At 40.8% G+C, this 23823-nt stretch overlaps 1 protein-coding gene across 6 annotated transcripts; it reads left to right on the top strand.

Moving 5' to 3' along the window:
• The first annotated feature begins 515 nt into the window (after positions 1-515).
• rhot1a (ras homolog family member T1a) lies at positions 516-23661 on the top strand. Of its 6 annotated transcripts, XM_049560454.1 has the most exons (21): positions 516-902; positions 3976-4034; positions 4248-4329; positions 4480-4523; positions 5986-6039; positions 6216-6268; positions 6437-6545; positions 7826-7927; positions 8883-8981; positions 9148-9256; positions 9428-9548; positions 9952-10036; positions 10192-10337; positions 10536-10636; positions 11381-11511; positions 11855-11938; positions 12069-12191; positions 12280-12482; positions 14279-14401; positions 19663-19806; positions 21169-23661. In XM_049560454.1, the coding sequence occupies exons 1-21, from the start codon at positions 866-868 to the stop codon at positions 21284-21286; spliced, it is 2127 nt and encodes a 708-aa protein (XP_049416411.1). In that variant the 5' UTR covers positions 516-865; the 3' UTR covers positions 21287-23661. The 6 variants fall into 6 exon arrangements, with proteins under 6 accessions (XP_049416411.1, XP_049416414.1, XP_049416412.1 ...); XM_049560457.1 differs by lacking the exon at positions 19663-19806; XM_049560455.1 differs by lacking the exon at positions 21169-23661 and having other exon boundaries at positions 15742-19786.
• The last annotated feature ends 162 nt before the right edge of the window (positions 23662-23823 follow it).

Genomic DNA, 23823 nt, shown 5'->3' with positions numbered 1-23823 from the left:
TCTGCTTCACACAAGCTTCCTGCAGTTATCAGTCATTGCTTTGCATTGAATATATTATGAAATATAGGTAAAATATGCCACTTAGTCAGGAGTCAGGGGTCTTCAGGTTACTCTGTGATAGAAAAGTAGTCCCTTAAAGAAAAAGGTTTGGAGCCACTGTGCCACAGGATTTATTGTGTATTAGTGCCTACTTTTTCTGTATTTTTTTCCCCCTGTATTATCTTTTTTCAATACAATATTAGGCCTAATTGTAAGCCTACCCTGTGCCCTGCTGCCATTTTTAATGTATTATTCTTCTTATGTCATCATTATTTAATTATGATGCCTAAATGTTTTTTTGTTTTTGTCTTATTGTTACATATTGTGATGATTTCTACAGTGAAGAGATCAAAAATAATCATTTACTAGGGAGGAGCCGTGACATGCAGTTCCTGTCTTTGCCACCAGATAGCAGCACAACGCGTTTTCAAATTCCATATGAAGTTTGTCCTGTATACCTTGCTGTAGTTGCCGGGTGCTGGAGGTCGGGCATGCCCATGAAACATCCACTGCGAAATGCTATGCAACCGCCTAAAAGAGTGTGATTAACATTAAATAACAGCGACATGTGCCTCAAACTACTCTTTAAATTGCTCTCGCTCACGAGCTGATTAGTCACGAGTTGAATAGAAGCGCGTGGGAAACACCGAGGAGCTCCGAAAACTGTCCGTCCGTTTTGTCCTACAAAGGCGCCGAGAGTTTGACAGCGGCAGGACCTCACTGCGCAGGCCTGACGTTAGGTAAACTGCCGGAGGAGGACGGCATCCAAAAGGACTCCATGAGACAATAAAGTCTGTCCTTTCTGCAGAGGGAAGCGAGTGAAAACATGAGGAAGGACGTGAGGATACTGCTTGTGGGGGAACGTAAGTAGCGGGTGTCTTTAATCCCCAGCCGGGTGAATGCTGTGTTAGCTAACATGCTAATGAGGGAGCTAGAGGCTACAGCTAACAGATGCACACAGTGGATCTAACAATGTACCAAGCTGTGTGACTGTATGTGCAGTGAGGGGGTTACACTGGTTTATTACATAGTGTATAAGAATCAAGTTTTTCAAAGTCTATGATTAGCATAAATATCCTGAGTTTAGTTTGAGTGTGATGCTAAAAACCAGTAAAGTATCTCGTGGTACAACATAGCTATATCACCAATGTTTCCATTTACTGCCATGTCTTGACTCTAATTACATAACTTCTCATATACAGACATAATTTAAGGACAAGGCTACTACTAACTCTAGATTAAATAGTGCATAACATAACATAACAGTTTTCCTAGGTGTTAAAGCTTAATAAAAAAATCTTTAGGGGGCACTACACCCATTTTATAAATTCATACATGTTATTTCAATGGTCTAAGATAGTCCAAAAATATTAGTATACATAAGCCACTCTCCCAAATCCAGAAGCTAGACTGCTAAAACTCAAATTTGTGATGTCTTGGTGTAGAAGACATCATAGAGTTAACTTATGACAAAAATTATATAAAATTGGCAAACAAAAACAGGAGACTGGTGAAACTAATTATTATTTTAATTATGTTTTCATCTGTCAATAGTTTTCTCAATAATTGTTTGGCCTTTGAATTTTCAGAAAATTGTGAAAAATGTTCTCACATAGATGAATCCCAATCTCACTAAACTGTGTTTCACCTGGTCTCTTTGTCCTCCTCTAAGTAAATGTGTTGTCAGTATTATTTATATTTCAGTTATGGTCATGCAGGACGGCCTACACTGCCACATCAAACTTAATTTCATTCTGTAGTGTGAATTGAAACTGGGGCTGAAACTAGTAATTATTTTGATTATGTTTCAATCTGTCGATAGTTTTCTCAATAATTGTTTGGCCTTTTAATGGTTAAAGCTCACATTTTCTTTTCTTACAATCAGAATTTCCCAAAGCATCAACTCCCGAATGGATTTGAGCATATCTTAAGAATGGGTTGTTAAAAAAAAAAAGAAAATAAAGGTCCTGAAATCAGAGTAGATCATGTAATCCACTTTGGTTTCGATTCTGATCAAACCTTCAGCAGGTGTTGTTCAAACCTTTTAAATAAGATTGGAATATCTGTGATCCAAAAAAAAAAAAAAAAAATCCTCGATCCCATCAGAGGGGTGGGTTCAAAGTGGTTATCAGGAATAAAATGCAGTTTAAAAATGGTCAACTTCATGTACATTTATTTATAATTTGCACTTGACTTGTTTAACTATAGCTAGATAAAGTAGATTTTAGGCTCCATACGGAGCTTTTTAATAAAATAAAGGACTGTGTTGTCTTAAATAATCCCTAATTATATGTTAATATCAAACAAAAATAACTTAATTATTACTTTAACTTACTTTATATTAATAACAATGACATGGTCAAAGCTGTTTTTTAACAAATGGATTCCCCATGCTGTTTTCTGCTTCTTCAAATGAAAAACACATAAAAGTGACCCCACACTGGCTATTGTACTTGTTCTTTACATAGCCAGTAGCCTACCTTTTTTAGTCCCATTTAGAGCACTGGTTATCTGGAGTTAGTCATCTTGAAAAGTGTCTCTTGTATGTGGATCGGGGTGATCAAAAAGTGGAACAAAACTATGATGGATTAGCTGATTCTGGATAGTAAAACATGAGATTTCCCAATGTGGATCATTCTGATCCATATTACATTTTTAAAAACACCTGGGCCCAGGTGATGTCGTCAAATCACTTGTTTTGTCCAACCAACAATCCAAATTCCTCAAAATAATCATGCTGCTATCACATTAGACAAAGAAAAGCAACAAAACCTCAAAATTTAGAGGTGGAAAGATGATAACGTTTGGCATTTTTGTTTGATAAAAACCTAAATGATTATTCGATTATTAAAATAGTTGCTGATAAATTTCCTGTAAATCAGTGATGCACTGTATATTAAACAGATTTATTGGTGAATATTCTGTAATTATTATAAGATCTTGACACTTCCCAGGACCCTGTAGTGAGGGTAGAATTAAGCCAAAAAGGCATTAAATCCCAATCTCATTGAACTGTGTTTCACCTGGACCCTTTGTCCTCCTCAAAGCAAACGTGTTGTCAGTACTATTTATATTTCAGTTATGGCTATGCAGGACAGCCTACACTGCCACATGAAGCGAGTTGGTACTGACTGTTCCTGAGAGAGGTGCAGCCAAAATGCTACGTGCCGACTCCAGTGCTGTGAAGTTCAGCAGGGTGCAGTTTGTGGGGTTACAGATAACAAATAGCCTGTCAAGACGCTGAGGAGCCAGACTTACTGCAAACTAGGGCTGCATTTAAAGATTATTTTCAGTATTGATTAATCTGACTGAGACCATTTGTTTGATTAAATAGTGAGAAAAGACTGCCACAAGTTGATTTTGCTCAACCAACAGACAAACCCCAAAAATACTACTTAAAATCATATAAAATGAGAAATAGTTTAAAATTATATTGTGTATTTATATCAGATAGATCTATTTAGTTAATGTAATGTGTTTTATGATGTGGTGGCCCATTACTGGTAAGGAGTAAATGTTGGGTATTCACACAAATATGATATTTCCCTTTTTATAATCAGAGTTTTGCATTACCCAATGCAGGAACAGAAACCCTGTAACTGTGAGGATACTTAAAATAGTGCACTTATTAAAATATGAACAAGTCATTCTTGAATATCAGTGCAAATCTTCAGCCAGTCTGTCTATCATTGGCTTATTTTCAGACCATATTCTCAACCTTGTATTATGGCTTTGTTCTGCACTGGAATTTCTTCAGTGCTCGTTTGCACTTGGCTGCAGCTCTTAACCCTCTTCAGCTGCTCTTATCTGTGCCCTGTCACTTAACACATTACCCAAAGTGCTCAATATAAAGCACGGTGGAGAGGTCGAATGTTAATGACCCACTGTCGGTGAAAGATGTGTGTAATAACAAATGTTTTCCCTTTGCTCATGCAGCCAAGGTGGGGAAGACATCACTGATAATGTCTCTGGTCAGTGAGGAGTTTCCTGATGAGGTATGTATCTACAGGAAATCACATGATAGAGTGGTGAAAATCATCCTGGCAGCTTTAAGTTTCCACTCTTATCTGGTTCAGATATTTAAAGGCTGGACAGTTAATCCTGTAGATTTGTCTCACTGTTATTTGGTGGTGTCAAAATGAAGACATATGTCACATTACCGAGGCTTGGTGTGTCAGACGTTTTGATTGTTGTCCTCTGTCTGCCAGGTTCCTCTCCGAGCTGAAGAGATCACCATCCCAGCTGATGTCACCCCGGAGAGGGTGCCCACACACATCGTTGATTACTCAGGTAAACCCTCCCCCTACTACACACACGGTCTGCAACATTAACATCATCAGTCATCCTTGCTCCATATTAATAGAAATAGATTGATTTGGTAACAGTAGGGCTTGATAACATGTAAACTAATGTACTGATGTGTTTTTTGACATCTTTCAGAGGCAGAACAGTCAGATGAGCAGCTGTACCAAGAAATATCAAAGGTTGGTCTAACTTAACGCTCACTCTCATCTTATCTTTTAATGTCTCTGTTAGGACTGAAACAGTATTTGTATTAAGCCGTCACAGTACGGGGTCACAGTTTGGTTCACTCAGCCACAGGTAGACTACACATTATATGTAGACCGATGCTCGTAATGTGGAACTTGGGTTCATAAGCTTGAGTCATGCCCGGAAGCTTTCAACTGTACGGCATTAGCAAAACAAGCAGGTTGAAGTGCAAGTCAGTCCCACAATGACGAGTGGAAATAACAGAGGAGCCGTAAGACCTGCCTGATGGTTCGCAGTCAGCTACAATAGCAAAGGAAAGAGAGTTGTGTATAAGATGAAGACTAGGGCTGGGTATCGCCATTGATTTCCTGATTTGATTCAATTTCCGATTCGATTAGATTCATTCCGATATTGATTCGACTGGAGGTTTTTCAGTTACAGTAGTAATTTTTGCTAGTATGTGAAAGAGATTCTCAAGGAACTAATAGTGTAACATTTACGAGGAATTATTCTTTAAAGAGAATAAATTCACAACAGGAATAAAGTCAGGACGCAGAGACGGCAGGAGGAGACTCTGTAGCACGACAATAAAAAACAGTTACAGATAAAAGAGCCGGTTATGTTGGAGTGTCTCAATACTACAGTCGTTCATAACGTAGCACTGCGGCTTGTTTACTACCAGCGAGATTAACAGGGCTAAAGCTTCACACATCTGTTGGAAAAAGCGTATATTAAAAGATCAATCTGGGATTTTATGAATTGATATTGGGTCATTCCGGTGAAGATCAATTTGAATGGGATGAATCAATTATTTTAACCCAGCCCTAAGGAGGACAGTGTATAAGCATTGCTCCACCTTTGCAGAGTATGTAAATGGAAACACATCCAACGTGGTCAAGCGTGTTTAATGGCATCACCCAGGTGTGCCGATCACCAGGATGATAAATGCTTGGGTGCTTTGAATTTTTAAACATAGCCAAGGTGAACCTAACTGAAACACACAAGTTTTATTTTTATAATTATAGTTATTTTGTGTTATCAATTTTGTAGCATGAGGGAGGCTTCTTAGTTTTATAGCCTGTTGTGACCAGTTGCCATTTGGTAAGGTGTTTGTTCAGTGTTCATTTAGTGTAATACAGAAGCCTCTGAAATTTACCTTATTTTTATTATGAAAGCAGTTTACCAAGGTTGGCAGTGTCCAAAGTGCCACCTCACGCCGCAGCAGGTGGAAGTTGTCTGTCTTTGACACTTGCTCTACTGTCTGTTCAGAATAAACCAAGAGAAATGTATCCTTATGCATTGTTTTTCCCCACTGTACCAAACTGGCACTGGACCATGACCCCTAAACTGAGGTTTGAACCAAACTGTGACCTCTGTGTACCATTTCACCCCTAGTTTGTACCCCATGTATCTCCTGTCTACATCACAAGCTAATATTGCTGTTTATCTTTACAGGCAAATGTTATCTGCATAGTTTATTCAGTCAACAATAAGAAGTCCATTGAAAAGGTGAGTGTTGTTTCCCTCTGTGGTCAGCACAGTTAATCAAATACACAACAGCAGTATGTTTAGAATTTGCAACAGGACGCTGCATGTGCTCGTCATCTTAATCTGAGAAATTCATTTGACTTTGTCATGAGTTTTTGCGCTGCTACGGTGTCTGATGTTGTGCTTTACACATCTAGGTGACAAGCCACTGGATTCCTCTCATCAATGACAGAACGGACAAAGATAGCAGGTGTGTGTTTGTGACACTTTGATAGATGTGTGTTCATGTACAGGAGTTTGTTTTCACTGTGGGTCACGCCAGCTAGCTGGTGCTTTGTGTGCAAGCTGACAATCAGAGTCACAACTCATTGACTAATCGTGGCAGCTATATAATGTACTAATGAATGGCTTTATTCAGGGTGCCATTGATCCTTGTGGGCAACAAGTCGGACCTGGTAGAACACAGCAGCATGGAGACCATCCTGCCAATCATGAATCAATACCAGGATATCGAGACTTGTGTGGAGGTAAGAGATCAATACACACATAAACCTTCTGGGTCCACTGAGGGTTGTTAGGAAGTCCCACTCAGTAAAATGTCAAAGAAAACTCTGATGGAGCACCTGGGAGCGATGAATTGGCAAATGAAAAATGAAATCCAATACTGGCATCGACTGTCAGAGAGAGTTTGGCTCTGTGCAGGACACATCGGCCCCCAGCTGCTCTCAGGCTGCACTCCAGCTCCTGACTCCACTTACACTCCCCCTGAGTCAATAATAGATTTATATCACTTAACCCCGCGCTCCAAGGCCACAGCCTGCTGAGTGATACACTGTGAGTGTGTTGAGAGGCTTGGCTGTCATGGAGGAAGCTGTCTGCCGTCTGCATTGCTGCTGAATTCAAATTTCCCTCCGTGGCATGAGACGGCTCAGTCATGTGCTCCTGGGATCAGTTACAAGGTTAAATAAGGGAGATGAGGAGGACGTGAGAGAAGGCACATACAGTTGGGGGGACAGTTGCACAGCTGGTGTGAGTAGGGCCCATGTGAAAGCTGTGAGCCAATGTTTACTGCTGGCTCAGTGTTGGAGCAGGTCCAGGACTGGATGTATGTCCTGTTTCTCTACTGACACCTCTGTGTCCATATTAGAAATAAAAATATTAAGACGTAGTAAACAGGGTGTCTGCAGGTCCTGAAAAACTGTAAATTCATTTTTATAGATAATAGTCTTAAATTTGAATTTGTGAAGTCTTAATTACCTTAATAAACACTTTGTCTAATTTCATTTATCTGTCTTATAATTTATTTTTGTCAAAATGAGGCAGGCTTATCTGATGCACCTGCACTTATCTTACCAAAATGTAGATTTACCTTACCCATTCTAATAAACTTACTCCCACAAAAACCTAATTCTGTATGGGACAACATATATGTTACTTACGTTTATACTCAGCTAAAATGTGGTGTGGTCGGGGTAAAAAGTAGCACAAAATTAAAATACTCAAGTGCAAGTAACTCTGCAATGTATAGAAGTATTGCACTTGAGTAAATGTACTGAGTTACTTTTAGCCAGCGTTCTGCAATAACTCTATTCTGTATTATTAACCCTCTATTGACACTGTTAAATTGTGTTTTCACATATTACATTATTTGGGAAGTTGTTAAATTAGAGGTTATAGAAATTAAAAACATTAAAAACCCTGTGAACAATATAAGTCAGTGTAGATGAGTTCAGCCATTCCTGATAATTTCCCTCCATTGTTGCTGTTGCTCAGAGCATTCACATAAACGTGCCCTCTTTTCCCTCAGTGCTCTGCCAAAAACCTGAAGAACATCTCTGAGTTGTTCTACTACGCCCAGAAGGCTGTTCTCCACCCAACAGGACCCCTGTACTGCCCAGAGGAGAAGGAGGTGAGCTCGAACAGATACAGCAGACATTTTGACTTATCTTAAGCCCCTTTTATACAGGAATTGTGCAAATTTGCAGGAAAGCCCAATCAGTCTTTTTTCAGCATTGGCAGTATAAAAACAAAATTGGGGAGTGCAGCAAAATGCCGCCTACCTACTTTTGTTTATACAGAATGCGCCTTTTTCGGGACAATGGGGGGCGTGAGCAAGTTACAAAACGTGTAGCTCAGCGTCTGACGTAAACAGTGACGTGGGAGGGAAGCCGCGGCTGGTCAGTCCTTTGGCGATTCTCGGGTTAGTTGGCCCGTTTTTCACCATCCCCGTCATCTGAAGGTTAATGGCCTCTTCGTTTGCGAGGACAAGGAGGGTGCGCAATTCCTTGTCTCCCCAGTTGCTCATCTTTACAGTGTCTGTCAGGTTTGCGTTTCCCTCTTGCTACTCGCTGCTCGCTAATTCCTGCTGTCAGCTGTTTCCTATGTATCCACCATCAGTGGGTCACACATGCGGCGTCATCAACAGCTCCTCCCACAAGTCATCAACAGCCCCTCCCGTTGCGAAAGGCCACCTCGGTCTGTTTAAACTAAAAGGGTTCTGCCAATATGACTACCCTACGAGGCGGAAAATTGGGCACCTCGGATCAACTCGCCAATTTCGGCTCTGTGTCTAAACGCTCGCAGCTTGCCGGCAAAACGGCCCAACATTCGCTGAAAATCTGTCAGTGTAAACAGCGCTAGAATAGGAGAAGGTGTGAAAAAAGTCTGTAACATGACCCTGAAACAAGCGCTTAGTGGAAGTAAATTGATGCTACACAATTGAAACAGAAATCCTGTGTCTAGATGTTGGAATCCTATTGGGAGATAAAAGTTATTTGCCTCAGTGTTTACCGTTGATTTAAATCTGTCTGCATTGTATAAGTACATGTAACCACCTACATGAGTAAGTGTCTTTTGCATTACAGCTGAAGCCCTCCTGCATTAAGGCTTTAACTAGAATCTTTAAAGTGTCTGACCTGGACAACGATGGCATCCTTAATGACAACGAGCTCAACTTCTTTCAGGTAATGCTTTTAATAATTTCACTGTCCACATAATTTTTGAGACTATATTTGATCAAGATTGTAAAAGTTTTCATCACCAGTAAAATGACTGGTTTAGTTTAAACATGAACCAAACCTAAAGAAACTTTCAGCTTTCTCATGACACCTGTGTTTTGTGTGTCTATAGAGAACGTGTTTCAATACACCGCTGGCGCCTCAGGCCTTAGAGGATGTAAAGAATGTTGTCAGGAGGAACATGACCGATGGAGTCAAGGACAACGGACTCACACTCAAAGGTCAGACACTCTCTTGTTACCTTGTTTTCATATTCCTTCTCTTTGCTCCATCTTCCTCGTCATTACTTCTTCATGTCCCCTCAATACTCCCTATTTTCTGCGTGTCTCCTCCATTTCTTTATGACAGTCACTGACCTTTTCCATTCTCCTGTTACTGGCTCTTTACTGCAGGCTTCTTGTTCCTGCACACCCTCTTCATACAGCGAGGCAGACATGAGACCACCTGGACTGTGCTGAGGAGGTTCGGATATGACGACGACCTGGAGCTCACACAGGAATACCTGTTCCCCATGTAAGTGCAGACTCAAAGGTTATTTGTGGCATTGATGCCAGGGTCCGTGGAGACATGACAGGGGGAAGGTGTCTGAACAGAACTTTTAACTTGCTAAATCAGCCTGGTGTTCTGTTTGAAGGTCCTACTGCGTTGATAATTCGAGTAGTATAGCATATACATAACAGTCCCTTTTTGTTATTATTTGTAGTCATATTGATGTCTTGTTCCTCTTTTGACATCTCATCTCACGTTGATAACAGTTCACAGGCATCAGATCCTTTCCTCTTTTCTACTGAATTGTTGTGGTTGACTTGGAGTGATTCAGGCAGATTGTTTCATCCTTTGTTACTTTTGAAGCACAGCCAGTGATTGTGTGTCCAGAGCTCTCTGTTAAATGTTTTTGTCTGTCCCTGTATCGCAGGATAAAGATCCCCCCGGACTGCACCACAGAGCTTAACCACAACGCATACCTCTTCCTCCAGAGTGTCTTTGACAAACACGACAAAGTGAGCGGTTCAAAATCAGTTTTACTACCTTTTTGTGTCTTTATTATTCAAGTGTGGCTTATATTTCTAAAGTTATGAAAACCTCGTGTCTCTCTGTGCGGGTTTTTATGCATTATGTCCAGATTTGTGAGTCTTACTGTGTGCTCTTGATCCAGGACAGAGACTGTGCGCTGTCGCCAGAGGAGGTGAAGGACTTGTTCAAAGTGTTTCCCTACATGCCCTGGGGTCCGGATGTGAACCACACGGTCTGCACTAACGAACAGGGATGGATCACATACCAGGGCTACCTCTCCCAGTGGACGTGAGTGTGGAACACATCTATTAATACACACAAACGCACACTCGTGCCTATGTTAGTTTTATACTACCTGAGTACATTCACACTACTGTAGGATCATACATCCTCATGTTGAATACACAGATCATTTTAGAAAGTCATGCTTTATGTAAATCTCTCACACTGTCAGACTCATCATGACTTGTGTGTTTTATGTGGCAGGTTAACAACTTATTTAGATGTACAGCGTAGTTTGGAGTACTTAGGTTACCTTGGCTACTCTATCATCTATGAACAGGAGTCCCAAGCTGCTGCCATCACAGGTAAGAACCTGTAATTACATTCAACTCTGTTTTTGTGATCTATGTCTAGTAGGGCTGCCACTGACCAAGAATTTTCCTAATTGACCAATAGTCGTCATTTAGGGCCATTACTTAACTAGTTGCCTGCGTGTTTACGATATTAATCATCAAATGATATATTTTGGGCGGGGCAACACAATGGTTTGAGTTGAAGATGTGAGAAAGAATAGTATCAGTAACATTGTTAACACTGTGCTACATTACAGAGAAATACAAAACCGTACTAATGAACCTTCATTAATATAGGCCTATATTTTATCTACAAATGCACGTCACACACTGAGCGAGCCGCCTGTTAATGACGCTGTGGGATAATGGGCATGTAGCTACTTCTATGTTTCAGATGATACGTCATGTTTGTAGTCGACCAATGAAGATGAGTTTACATATCACCTTGGGTTCGTCCTTCACCTTCTCAAAATGATCCCACACATTGGATTTGATTGATTTTAGCAGTATACTGAAAGTAGCAGAAAGGTAGAACTTAATACCCATTAATATCTGTTCATGTATTCCAAATAATATTGTCATAGTGTTCAACAATGCTATCACATATCAGTTCATGCAGCCCTCATGTTTACTGCCTCTTAAAACTGACTTTTTGCTTTTTTTTCACTTGAATATAAAAGACATGGGTTTTATCACATGTTGCTGCTGATCATTGTGTTCGTGCTTTGTAAATATATACATGATTTGTTCTTTCAGTGACACGGAACAAGCGCATCGATCTTCAGAAGAAACAGACCCAGCGCAGCGTCTTCCGCTGCAATGTCTTGGGGGCCCGGGGCAGCGGGAAGAGCGGCTTTCTTCAAGCTTTCCTGGGCAAGAACCTGCAGGTCAGTGGAAATCTGAGATGGTTTTGAACTTTTTAGGTGTAAGAAGATGAGTTGATTGTCTGAAGGAAAGACCTTATGCATTCAATGGTGGACATGTGTGCAAAAAGGCTCCTTTTGTCACTTTTAAAACCCCTGTTTTTGCTTGCGCAGCTCAAACTAAAACAAACAAGAGTGTCAACAAATTAAACTTGATCCACGTCAGAGTAGACGACAGAGGAGAGACTGTCGATGTAACACTTTGATAAACTGCGTTGGATTTAGTCAGCTTTCAGATTTGGAGCAAAAAAGCCAGGGCAACTTGTTGACTTGTTTGTTTTTTGACCATGTTTATTTTCCACCACAGAAACAGAGGCGGATCAGAGAAGACCACAAGTCCTTCTACGCCATCAGCACGACCTATGTTTATGGTCAGGAGAAGTACCTGCTGGTAAAAAAACATTTACTCATCATCTGATTTTTGGATTACTGTGCGTTACAACTGACTGTTCATCAGTATTAGTACTCTGCAGTTAATCCCTCCATCTGCACACTCTGTCCCTTGTCTCGTGCAATACAAGCTCCATGAGGTGATGCCAGATTTTGACTTCCTGTCCGAGGCGGATCTAGCCTGTGACGTGGTCTGCCTGGTGTACGACGTCAACAACCCACGCTCTTTTGAATACTGCGCCAAAGTGTACAAGGTATGTTTCAGACTATGGAAGAATGCTCATCAGACATACGATGCCTCTGAAGGCCTAACTAATAACATTAAACGCTTGTGTTTGGCAGCAATACTTCATAGATAGCAAGACGCCATGTGTGGTCATCGCCGGCAAGTCGGACCTGCACGAAGTACGGCAGCACTACAGCCTCTCACCGCACGAGTTCTGCCGTAAACACAAGCTCCACCCGCCCCAGCCGTTCACATGCAGCACGGTCGAGGCACCCAACAAAGACATCTACACTAGACTCACCACCATGGCCATGTACCCGTGAGTATCACACCTCTTTGTGGTCCATTCTAGTTAACCCTTTACACCTCTGTGAGTCCTGTAACCTTATCCACCATGCCCATCTCTTCCTGTGTGTGCCTATCCACTTCTACTTCTCTGTCCTGGATGTGTGAAACAGACAATACCCATTGTATTAAAAGGTTACAGCATGGTGACATTAATGAAAGCCACAGTTGAGGACTTTGGTTTCCTTCACTACCCACAGCACCCAAAACAAATGTAACACATATTCTCTGTGTCTTATGCTCCCTCGTAAATTAGTGTTGTATGTGTGTGTGCAATCATGCAAGTCCTTACCTGAAATTATTTGAGGTCAGTCTGATGACTTTATAGGTCCTGTAGAGTGTCTTAACTCCTCAAAGCTCTCTGATCAGATTGGATTTCAGAGCAGATTAATTGGCGCTCAGGACGCACTCATGTAATCTCATTTCAGCAGGCCAGAAATCCTGTTGTCTACATTTGAATGAAAGCTCTAGATCTGCTGCACTCTAGGAAATGAGCTTTAGTAGCAGGGCTGTCTACTGATCGAGGGGGGAATTCTGGGTCAAATAGTGAATAGATAATTCACAAACTATTTTTTTTAAAGGGACAGTTCATGCCAAAATCAAATATGTATTTTTCTCTCCTCTTATTTGTTGTGTTATTTGTCAGTTAAGATGGTTTTGGTGTGCCAATTGTTGGAGATGTCGGCGGTAGAGATGTCTGCCTTCCCTCCAGTATAATGGAGCCAGCTGGCACTCGGCTTGTGGTGCTCAAAGTGCCAAAAAATACATTTGAAAGACTCAACAGCAATGTCTCTTGCCAGAAATCATGCCTGATTACTCAAGATAATCCACAGACCTTGTTGTGAGCAGTTTCATGTGGGAACTATTTCTACTTTCTACCAAAGTACACGCACCAACCATATCACCACGCAGAAGGAAGAGCGCAGCTACTGCTAGCTCACCTAGCACCACTGAGCTAGCTAACGTTACAGGTCAGCCGAAGGGGATGCCATCAATGTTTATATCTGGTACTGTCACAAGCGCGAGCCTCTGATCTATGAGTAGATGCACGCTTCCTTCTGCGTGGTGATACAGTTGGCTGTGAAGACTTTTTCAAACTAAAAAATGTGGGTGGCCGAGCAGCCACGTCAAATCACCACATTTGTCATTTTATTGGAAACAATAGAGAAACATCCAGTAACATAAAGTAGCAGAGCTGAGATACTTTGTCTTCTTAATATGGCAGGGCTTGGTACATCTGCTGAAACGTGAAACTGGTCCATGGTCTCAAACAGAAAGCTTTGTTCTTAGTGGTGGTTTGACGCTTTAATGCTATGAAAATGAAAGGGTCCAGTTGTCAGAGACAAATTTACAAATTTTGAGAGCGCTTAAATTTTGTTCTTTATTTGCCCTCTGTATTTTTTATCTCTTATTGTGACTGTTACTACCTGTCTTTGTAGTTTTCCTCTCCTTGTGTCTCCTTTTGCTTCCCTTTCTCCTTTAAGTTTAGACTTAAAAGTTCATTATAGATGTTTTCTTGTCAATATTTCTGTTTACTTTGTCTACAAGTTGAGGAGGTGAAGGTAAATGACAGTAGTGCAGGTTTCAGCTCAGATAAGAATGTATGTCTTTACTCAGGTCCTTTGATTTAGCCCAGTGCTTAAACAAGGCTGAGATTTTTATCTCCCCGACCTTGGCCTCCTCCTCCTCCTCCTCCTCTGTGTGTGTTGTTTGTTACGTGTTGTCTTTCTGTTGTGGTGAACACACGCATTTTTGTGTGTCTTTCCGCAGCCACGCCCGTCTCCGCTGCATGTGTCACTGCAACAGGTGCACCTATTGCCTGTGTCAGAACCTCCTCAAGTTGGAGCTGCTGCGCAGTATTAAGGCCCAACTCCACAGGGTCGTTTTCAACAGGTTCATACATAGAATAAGCTCTAGTGTTATAACATAGCCTCATCCCTCCTCTCTGTGTCTCCCACCCACCAGAGCGGGTCACAGAGAGGCTCCTTTTTCACCCAAGCTCTCTAACACTGGTGATGGTGACAGCTCCTCTGCTTTCCTCCAGTGCTCCCCATGGTCAGGTTTACATTGCATATCCACTGCAGCCAAAAGGGAAGATTAAATGTGGTTGAACATGATGGTGTTGTTAACTTGTGCCAAAACATGTTTAGATGAGTAGTTTAGGCTTTCATTTGTGAATGATTATGGTGATTGCTTTTGGGGAAATTCTACTTTTGCTTACAGCTGTGTTGCTGCATACATAGCTGCTGTCACCTGAGGGGGTTAACTGCCTTGCTCAGCTGTGCCATCTCTGGTTGTGTAGTTAAATGTTACTCGCTTAAACCAAAAGATCAACCACAGGTCCAAGAGGTCCTTGTTTGTGATCAGCAAAGCAAGTCATAACTCTTTTTTTTTTTTTTTTTATCAAATGTATTATCTGTCCGGGGATTCACAAAACATTTTACTGTGAAAAGTAGCTCCCAACTGGTTGAGTTAGGAGAAACTCCTCAAAATAAGGAATTTTTGAGCTGAGTAATTCATTAAGTATTTCAGTCACTACACACTGAAGTCATTAAGTCAGAGACCTGCTCACAATCAGTCCAATGCTGCAGGTATTGAGCGTCAGTGTTTGGGAAAAATAGATGTTTAATGAGATAAATAAATTTTAAAAAATGTGTTTAATATAAAGCAATGATATTTTTATTTTAAATTTATTTTAAATTTAATTTCACAATTCAATGTAAAAATTCTCAGAATTTATAGTGTAATTTAATTAAATTATAAGTTAATTTAATTTGATTTTAATTTACTTTTTAATTGTTTAATTTTATATTTCATTTTTATAATTTTATGTAATCATATTTATAGATTGATTTATTATATTTTTAAATTTGATTTAAAATAGTATAATTATTTGCTAGTTTTATTTATTTAATTAAATATAATTTTACATAATTTGTTTTTTGTTCTCCTGTGTATTATTTAATATATCATTTCACACTCACTGACAGACTGGTCACCTGTCTACCAATTACTATAGACATAGCATAGAAGTTCTGTCAGTAAAGCTCTAAGCAGCTTCCTGAAATGCTCCTAAACTGTTAGCTGGGAACTGCACCATTTAGGAGGAGTCCTAGTGGGGAGATACTAGATGCGTTACAGCCAAATCAAAAGTCAGCTAAGATTTTATTCACTTTCTCTGTCATATACCTAAAGCCCATTGGTCATGTCAGGTGTTTTGGTCTCTGCTCCAGCTCCAGCCAGCCCACCTGCTCTCTGTACAGTTTGACACAGCGAAGTGTGACCACGCTGTGCCAGCTAACACACAGGCTGCGAGCCAGGGAGGTGACAGTGTGTCGGAATCTGTGTGGAAACATGCATGGTGTTACTTGCTTGTGCAGTGCAAACTCCAAATACTAACCCTCAAACCTGGGAATAGATATTTCTGTCTTCTGAGACTATTTATATTTTGTAAAACTTGTGTAATCGTATATGTTGTAATGCTATTTGGAACCATGATACACTGCATCCATATTGTTCAGCCAGTTAATCATGCTGACAAATTATCAAGTCTAGTTAGGAAGCTCTTGGAAAATAATGATAATAATAAATCATGGATTGGGGAGTGAATTTTGAAGTATTAAAAGCTGACTTTTGACCCTTTTTTTTTTTTTAGAGCTGTTTGCGCCCTCCTGTCCTGTAGTGGATATGCAAACTGTAAATCTTGGCTAACATGCAAATCATTTGCACTGCGAATGAGAGAAACCAACCACTCCCTTTGGTTTGTGCTTCATTCAAACTGAAAACCTCATTTATTAAAGCCTGCATGTCTGCATGTTTGATAATGTGATTTCTTTTCAGTCACAAACAAATTAAAATTCTTCATGGCTATTAATTTTTCTGTGGCTTTACCCTCTACTATCAAAGAGTATTTGATTATCTGTGATGTTTTCAGTCTCCCTTTGTCTTTGTTTCTAATCTTAACGCTGAAGTCCACACGCACAGGAGACACTTTATTTTGAAAAGCACAGGAGTTACTCTAAAGCTGGAGTAAGCAGAAATCTGGAAGAGGCAAAAAACAGAAACGTAAGGAAGAAAAGAATACTCTCCTTCTGCAGCCCCCCCATCTGTCCTAAACCCCTCCCACCAGACGACCACAGGCATATGCACATGCATGATACAGTAACCAAGTCTTTCACGTTCTTATTTCATCGTAGAGCTGTCACTCTCTTGATCAGACCACTATGAGCCTAGAATTACCTAGCATACCACCCAGTGATCCATCCGCCTCACTCCCCGCCGCTGAGGACTACCTGCCAGAAGGAGAGCGAACAACAGCTCTGAAGCTTTGGTTGGCGGCTGTAGTGGCTCGAATTTGGCCAGCGTTAACCCCCCCAGCACTGGGTATCACAGAGCTGGTGCCAGCTGTGTAACGGCAGCAACAGAAAGTTTGCTGAATATGACGGGGAACTGGGCTTTCTTGTCCCCCAGCGCTTGGGTTAGCGCTGGCTGGATTCTGGTTGCTGCGGCTGCTGATTAGGAGCTCTTCTTTAAAGTAGTCTGCCTCTTTTTTCTTTGTTGCTTTGCAGTGTGGGCAGTTGTTGACAATGCTGGAATAGCAACTTTTTTTTTGCATGGTTTTCCACCGTTGAATCAGGTTTTCACTGAAGGGTCGTGCAGGTACATCTGCGTTTGTAGAACAGCCAGTAGGAACACTGCCCTCTCTCTGAAATGAACTGTGATTGGCAGAAGTCCCCCCTCATAGGCCAGATTTTCTAAAGCCTGAAAACGAGCCACGGGAAGAAGTTTAGTATTCTCTCTGTCCACTACAGGATTTTTGTCAAATAGCGCCAAAATAAAACTGCCTACCCCAGCTTTCATTGTACATTACTAAAATAAAATCTCCTGTGGGTTCAGACTTTATAATGTAACAGGCTGATGTGTGAAGTTAAAATGTGTTTCTTTGATGTTTAAATTGATTGTACTCTGTCATTTCATCCTGTTTTTCCTATCTTGTATTTCCTGTCTTTGTTTTTCTCCTTCCCCTCTATAGGTGTTCATACACATGTTTTTGGCTGCCCCTCTTCCTCCTCCTCTTGCACGTGTTCACCCTCTGCTAATCTTTCTGCTGTTATGTTGCATGGCTCACCTGTTTTCTACCTCTCTGGATAACCAAAGACATGCCTCGGTCCTGAGCTGGGAAGAGGTGTCTCATCTGTACATGTCGACAGTGAAGAGAGCTTGGTGTTTTGAATAAGATGGGGAAGGGGGTTTAGTGAATGCAGGATTTAAATGGCTGTGGATGGTGTTGGACTCGGCAGAGGTGTGTTGTTGTGTGTTTGCAGATTTTTTTCTATATTAGCCCAACGAAATGTAGGGCTTCTGGTTGGGCGTTCATGGACCTAGGCAGAGCCACGTACTGTAATGTTGCATCCAGCACTAACCCTTTGTCTTGATACGTTTTTAATCTCTGGGAGTTGCTGACACTATTAATAGCATGACACTTAATGGGCCAGCCACGGCAGTGCAAGGGGCAGACACACCACATTGAATGCCCAGCGTGTTTTCCCAAAAGTAGGTTGGGCTGACTGGGTTAGATGATATTGTTTTAATTTTATATGGTATGACAATTTAATCTAAGTCACATACATAGTGTACAATATTAAATTAACATCTTAGATCACCAAATTGCAAGCACTCAGTGTCATTTCAGAGGGAATAAACTATTTTGAGTCTACAAACGGATCTAAATTGCCAATCAAAAGAATTAAGTTAAACATACAATGTTTGCAAAATATGTAAGGGCATTAGCAAAAGAGAAAAGCAGAAGAAAAACTGACAGACTAAATAAAGATAAAGAAATTTCCAAAGAAATTCACACTGGACAGAAAGGGAAATGACATCTTCTAAAATCTGTTTTCAGCATCTCCGGTCTGTCTGCCATGTGGTGTGTACAGTCTGTATGTAATGTGTGTGTGTGTGTGTGTGTGTGTGGCTTTTTTGTCAGTGTTTTGAGTGTGCGGTGGCATTTGACGATGTATGCCGTCATAGTTGAGCTCGTGCTTCAAAGGTTTGGGTGGTGATTCTAGCTCCTTACTTTGCGGTCTGGGTAGAGCTGGGTGATATGAATTAAATCAGACGTCGCTTTATTTTCTAGCGCTAACATACAGTAATTTTGATGTAACTGTTGATACTTAAAAATACATAATCTGAACTAGTTAAATGTCTCCTGCCTAAAACATTCATAAGTAATGTTTTTTGTTTTTTTTTTTAAAAAAGAAAAGATAAATAATGTGGCCAAAATAGTGAATCAGTTAATCTCATTCAAACAAAATTAAGATGATATGTAGCCTTAGAGTACAGTGTCAGTTTTATATTTGATGGTGTCCCCCTGCTCTGAGATTGAATATTTAAAATAAATAAATAAATTCTAGTATGTTTTTGACCTTGATGTTCATACTGAGAATATATTTTAAAATTAAAATATTTTTATAGTTATATTAGAATATTATTAATTATTTAATTTGATTATTCATTTATTTTAAATATTTAAAATATTTTAAAAAAGGAGAAAAAATAGTCTGTTACTTATGTTGACGAAGATATAGTAAAAAAAAAAAATCAAGTGCAGGCATTCAAAAATTATTTCAGCAGTCATAATTTCAGCGTAAAAAGGCTAAGACAACATTTTATACGTTAAAATATGACAAATCTCACATAGTATGTTGTGTCACATAATGATGTCAGTATTAGAGCTAATTTATTGGTCAGTCCGAAGAAAAGATCTGCAACAATTTTGATAATTCTCTAATTGTTCAAGTAATTTTTTATACAAATAGATATGCAGAAAATTCAGATTTAATCTTAAATGTAAATGCTGGTTTTCGTGTAGTCTGCCTTGATAATAAAATAAATAAAATATTTGTAGTGTTAAGACCTTTGGTTGGGTGAAATAAAAATGTTAGCTCACGTTCTGAAAACTTTTCATATACTAAATAAATAATTCTTTAATCAAGAAAGTAACTGTCGGATGAAGGGCAGAGTCAATATTATATTCATAGTATTATATTACAGTATCTCCCAGCACTACCTACTGTATCTGAGTCTTTGTGTGTGAGCACGCACCAGTCAACCGTGTGACTGGGTGTGTGTGTGTGTGTGTGTGTGTGTGGAAGGCTGCTGGGCTGGGTGGAGGCTGTGGGGGTTTACCTGCTGTCAGAGGAGGATTTCAGCCTGACGCAGCAGGTTTCACCCGTATCCAACGTGGAGGGGTCCATCTTTATGGAGGCCTCTGCTGAGCAGCCAGTTCCCCCAGAAAGGTAAAGGCAGAAACCACATCCAGAGAGAGAGAGGGGGATGTTTTTAATTTATACTTATGGATCGACAGACGAGAATGTGTTGGATGCGGTCAGCAACATTAAAATCAGTGTTGTAGTGGCGGGGATATGCCACCCCTACCTATCAGCCCAAATGTCACAAGAATAAAAGAAAAGAATATACCCACTTCCTCCTCGGTAACCTACCCATCTACCTGGTAATTCACCACCTCCACCTCATCAGTTCTACACCACTGGTAAAAACAATCACATTATTCACCCAGTTACATGTGAAAATATGCTGGCTCTATACACACTAAAATCCTTCAGCATACCTTAACCACAATAACTTTGACCATCACTTTGGTTTTTATGTGGCAACACTTAACCCCCGAGCTTGCCTCAGAAGGACTAAATGCACAAATGCAGCCTGTTCTATTTTGTTCTGAAAATGTCAGGATGCAACCTTGTTCCGTGGACGATAAACGAGGTGAAGACTTTCCTCTGTGTCACCGATAATGAGGAAATACTGTGAGTGCTAAACGGAGCAGTGAGTGACAACAACGCCGCCCACATTTAAGAGAAATGATTGCAGTGGAAACACTAGGGTCTAGGTACCATGTCTAAAGGGCTACTTTTGGTTCCAAAGGTACCATACCGAAAGCAGAAACTTCCTGCAGGTTCCACTGGTTGGTCAGTCAAAGCCACGAAAGATTAAAGGCAGCTAGATCAAGTTTTATAGGTCTGTTTCTCTTCCCAGCAGAGGGAGCGCAGGTGAGCTGTGTATACACGTTGTTATAGACTGGTTTCTACCCAGATTCTACTGGAGTACCTGGGTTCCAGTGTGTGTTGTAGGCTTAACTGTAGACCAGTCACATTTTGGTTTGCTGCCCCCTTTGCCATTTTTTCCATCGCTTGCTTTCATCACAGTCTGCATAGTGTCCCAGTATTTGTGTTTCTTGCCAGATCAGCTAGATTTGTGTTTCTTACGGCAGGTGTTAACCCAAGTTTAATAATCATTAGTCATATTTTTTCTAGTTTTCTGCCGCCCAGGGTGAATCAGAGCAGCTGCTTCTCGTAGAGCAACACCTTTCCTTTGTCTTCTTCCTCAAACCAAAACTAAACCAACTGCCAAGAGAAAGCATGTGTTCCTGTTTCAGCTGGTACACCACAGGACACTGATGTTCCTGATTTTAGGAAGTTTCCACTGGAGAGCAAGCACATGACTTTGTTTTGTCATTTGGCAACTCATCCCGCTGTGGTTTTAACATCAGTGCCATTCATCATGTTAAAATGCTGCTCCATCTATTTTTTGGTCTGAATTTTTCCCCTCACCTGCTCTCTGTCTCTTGCTCCCTCTCACAGGCACATGGCTCAGGCGGACCTGAAGAACTCAACCTTCTGGCTGAGAGCGAGCGTCGGTGCCACAGTGTTTGCCGTGCTGGGCTTCGCCATGTACAGAGCACTTCTCAAACAGCGGTGATCAGACAGCATGAGAAAGCTACTTCCTCCACTCGGTCCCTCTGTTGACTCTGCCCCTCCCCTCCTACCTGAAAGACTCAAAAAGACTGGCTGACTAACCAACCGGGCCCATTGCCTCAGCCCACCAACTCCACCTCATCTCCTTCCCACAATGCATCACGGGCAAGAAACAAATGAGTAAAATCATAGGTACATTTTATATGCATTGAAAGTGTGGTTTAGTTTTTTTGTTTTTGTTGTTGGGAAAAGGGGAAGGTTACTTTTGAAATCACTTGTCCATCATTCAATTTGTAAATGCTGACATTCTGTGATCTGTTGGTCTAGTCTAGTCCAGGTTAGACATCATAGATATAGAAACGTAGATACCTCATTGGCTGCTGGATCATGTCAACATCGCCAACATATTAGCCCAGGCAGGCCTGGCCTGTAAACAAATACAAGTATACGGGGGAGCTGCATTATGATTCTGATGAGGGTTTTTTTTGATCTACGTAGGGGAAAAAAGTCTCCGGTTACTAAGAATTTCAGTAGTTAGTCTATAATCTGTGAATGAAATGACTCTGATTGGCAGTTCAGCTCAGCACACGAGAAGAGAAACGGAAGTGAGGAAAGTAAACAAAGAGCTTAAGTCAAGAGAGCATGAGATCAAAACAAACATACACAAGATTATTTTTCGTTAGCAAAAACGTTTCATGATGGTTTGTCTAACTGTCAGCTGACGCACGTCTCTCTGTTCTTTCAACATTAGATTTTGTTGTTAATGTGCAAACTGGCGAACTTGCGTCAAGATGGTCTTCCAGTTTTCCTTTTTGAATGACGAATACAAATGACCACTGTCTGCCGGTGTGGAGAGTTATTTCCTCTCACACAGGTGCGGAATGTACGTGCTTGTTGTCCATCGGCTGTAGTCTTTGCAGGGTAATCGTGCAATTTTATGGCCGAGACAGATGACGTGAGGTGACGCAACAATTCTTTAACGTGGGTTTGATATGTCTGGGCCTTAATGATCGATCGCCCAATGAGCTGCACCACTACCTACTTGAACTCCAGGGTTTGGGAGCCCTTCTGTGTGGAGTTTTCATGGTCTCCCTGTGTCAGCGTGGGTTTTCTCTGGGTACTCTGGCTTCCTCCCACAGTCCAAAGACATGCAAGTTAATTGGTGACTCTAAATTGACCGTAGGTGTGAATGGTTGTCTGTCTCTATGTGTCAGCCCTGTGATAGTCTGGTGACCTGTTCAATGTGTACCCTGCCCCTCACCCAACGTCAGCTGGGAAAGGCTCTAGCACCACGCGACCCCCAACAGGATAAGCGGTTACGGAAAATGAATGAACAAATGAAGGAATTCAGTTCATGTATGCCTCACACACACTCCTGTCTTGAGTGTCCAGCAGTGATTATAGGCAAACTATCAAGATTCTAATTAACTAGAGACAAAAAATAAAATAAAGTCATGAATGTAAGGTTATAGTGCTTTTTATCCAGAAAAACCGCAGCACCCCTGTTTACTTGTATGTGATAACAAGCAAGTCTTGCCTTGTCCAATTTGCCGCCAACTTTGACGTATCGCAGCAACAAACTGATGCAGTCACGGCGTCTACGTATATATGTCTATGGTTAGACACTACTAGTCACTGGATGTTCTCAGCTGATCAGTCCTCTTTATTTCTCAGGTCAGTATTATTAGCTAGATGGTTGGAGACCAGAGAGAGGCAGCCATATACAGCAACACCACAAAGGGACTTGAATCTGTCATGTGTATATGCAGTATATTATGTATGTATTCCTTAAGAATTTTAGGATCGGACTTCTAGACAGCATCACAAGCCAGACGCAACACCCACAGGAGGTGTTGGCGATACATCTAACACTAGAAAGGTCATGATTGGCATGCACTTGTTTATTTTTTTTGTGTGTTAATTTATTAACCGGTTTCTTTGTTTTCTTGTCTGTTTCTTTTTTTTTTTTTGAGTGCACCGCATGAAACAGATGGAGGGATTTACATTTTCCATGTATTTTTGTATTTAGTATTATCAGAGCTGTCCTCCTGGCGTGTCATGACTTTCTGCTTCTGTTTTTACTTCTCTGATTTTCAAATAGAGCTTCGTCCCTCATGTTATATTTTTATGAAGTTAGAGGCACCATAGAAAAAGAGACTATGCTATTAACAACAGCCATCAGCTCACCTCTCCCACCTTAAAACTATAAAAGTGTTTCTTCTCATTGTTCTCTTTTTTTCCCAGCATTTACAATAAAGAATTGTATGATCCGGCACAGCCATGTATGTGCGTTTGATGGGTGAAATGACAGCTAATTTAACAACAACGAGGAAAATAAAATGGTTTTAAATATCTGTAATAAATGACATTTACACCCACTGACGTGTTTGTGTTTCCTTCGCGAGCGCAGCGGTTGTGGTCATTTCAAAAGTAGATGTGTGAATTGAATGTACGATTGTGAAGCAGAATAGAGAAGTGAGTATCTGTGATGGGGTTGTGGACAATACTGGTCTCAGCCTGCATGAGGAGGAAGTCACACTG

The sequence above is a fragment of the Epinephelus fuscoguttatus genome, linkage group LG19 (genome assembly GCF_011397635.1).
Source record: "Epinephelus fuscoguttatus linkage group LG19, E.fuscoguttatus.final_Chr_v1".
NCBI lineage: Eukaryota > Metazoa > Chordata > Actinopteri > Perciformes > Serranidae > Epinephelus > Epinephelus fuscoguttatus.
This window is presented reverse-complemented; position numbering and strand designations above follow the sequence as displayed.

Coding starts and splice junctions, on each gene's coding strand:
- rhot1a (XM_049560454.1), top strand. CDS start 866: ATGAGGAAGGACGTGAGGATACTGCTTGTGGGGGAAC. Junction 4,035..4,247: donor GTGAGGAGTTTCCTGATGAG/GTATGTATCTAC, acceptor TCTGTCTGCCAG/GTTCCTCTCCGAGCTGAAGA. Junction 11,939..12,068: donor GTCAGGAGAAGTACCTGCTG/GTAAAAAAACAT, acceptor GTGCAATACAAG/CTCCATGAGGTGATGCCAGA.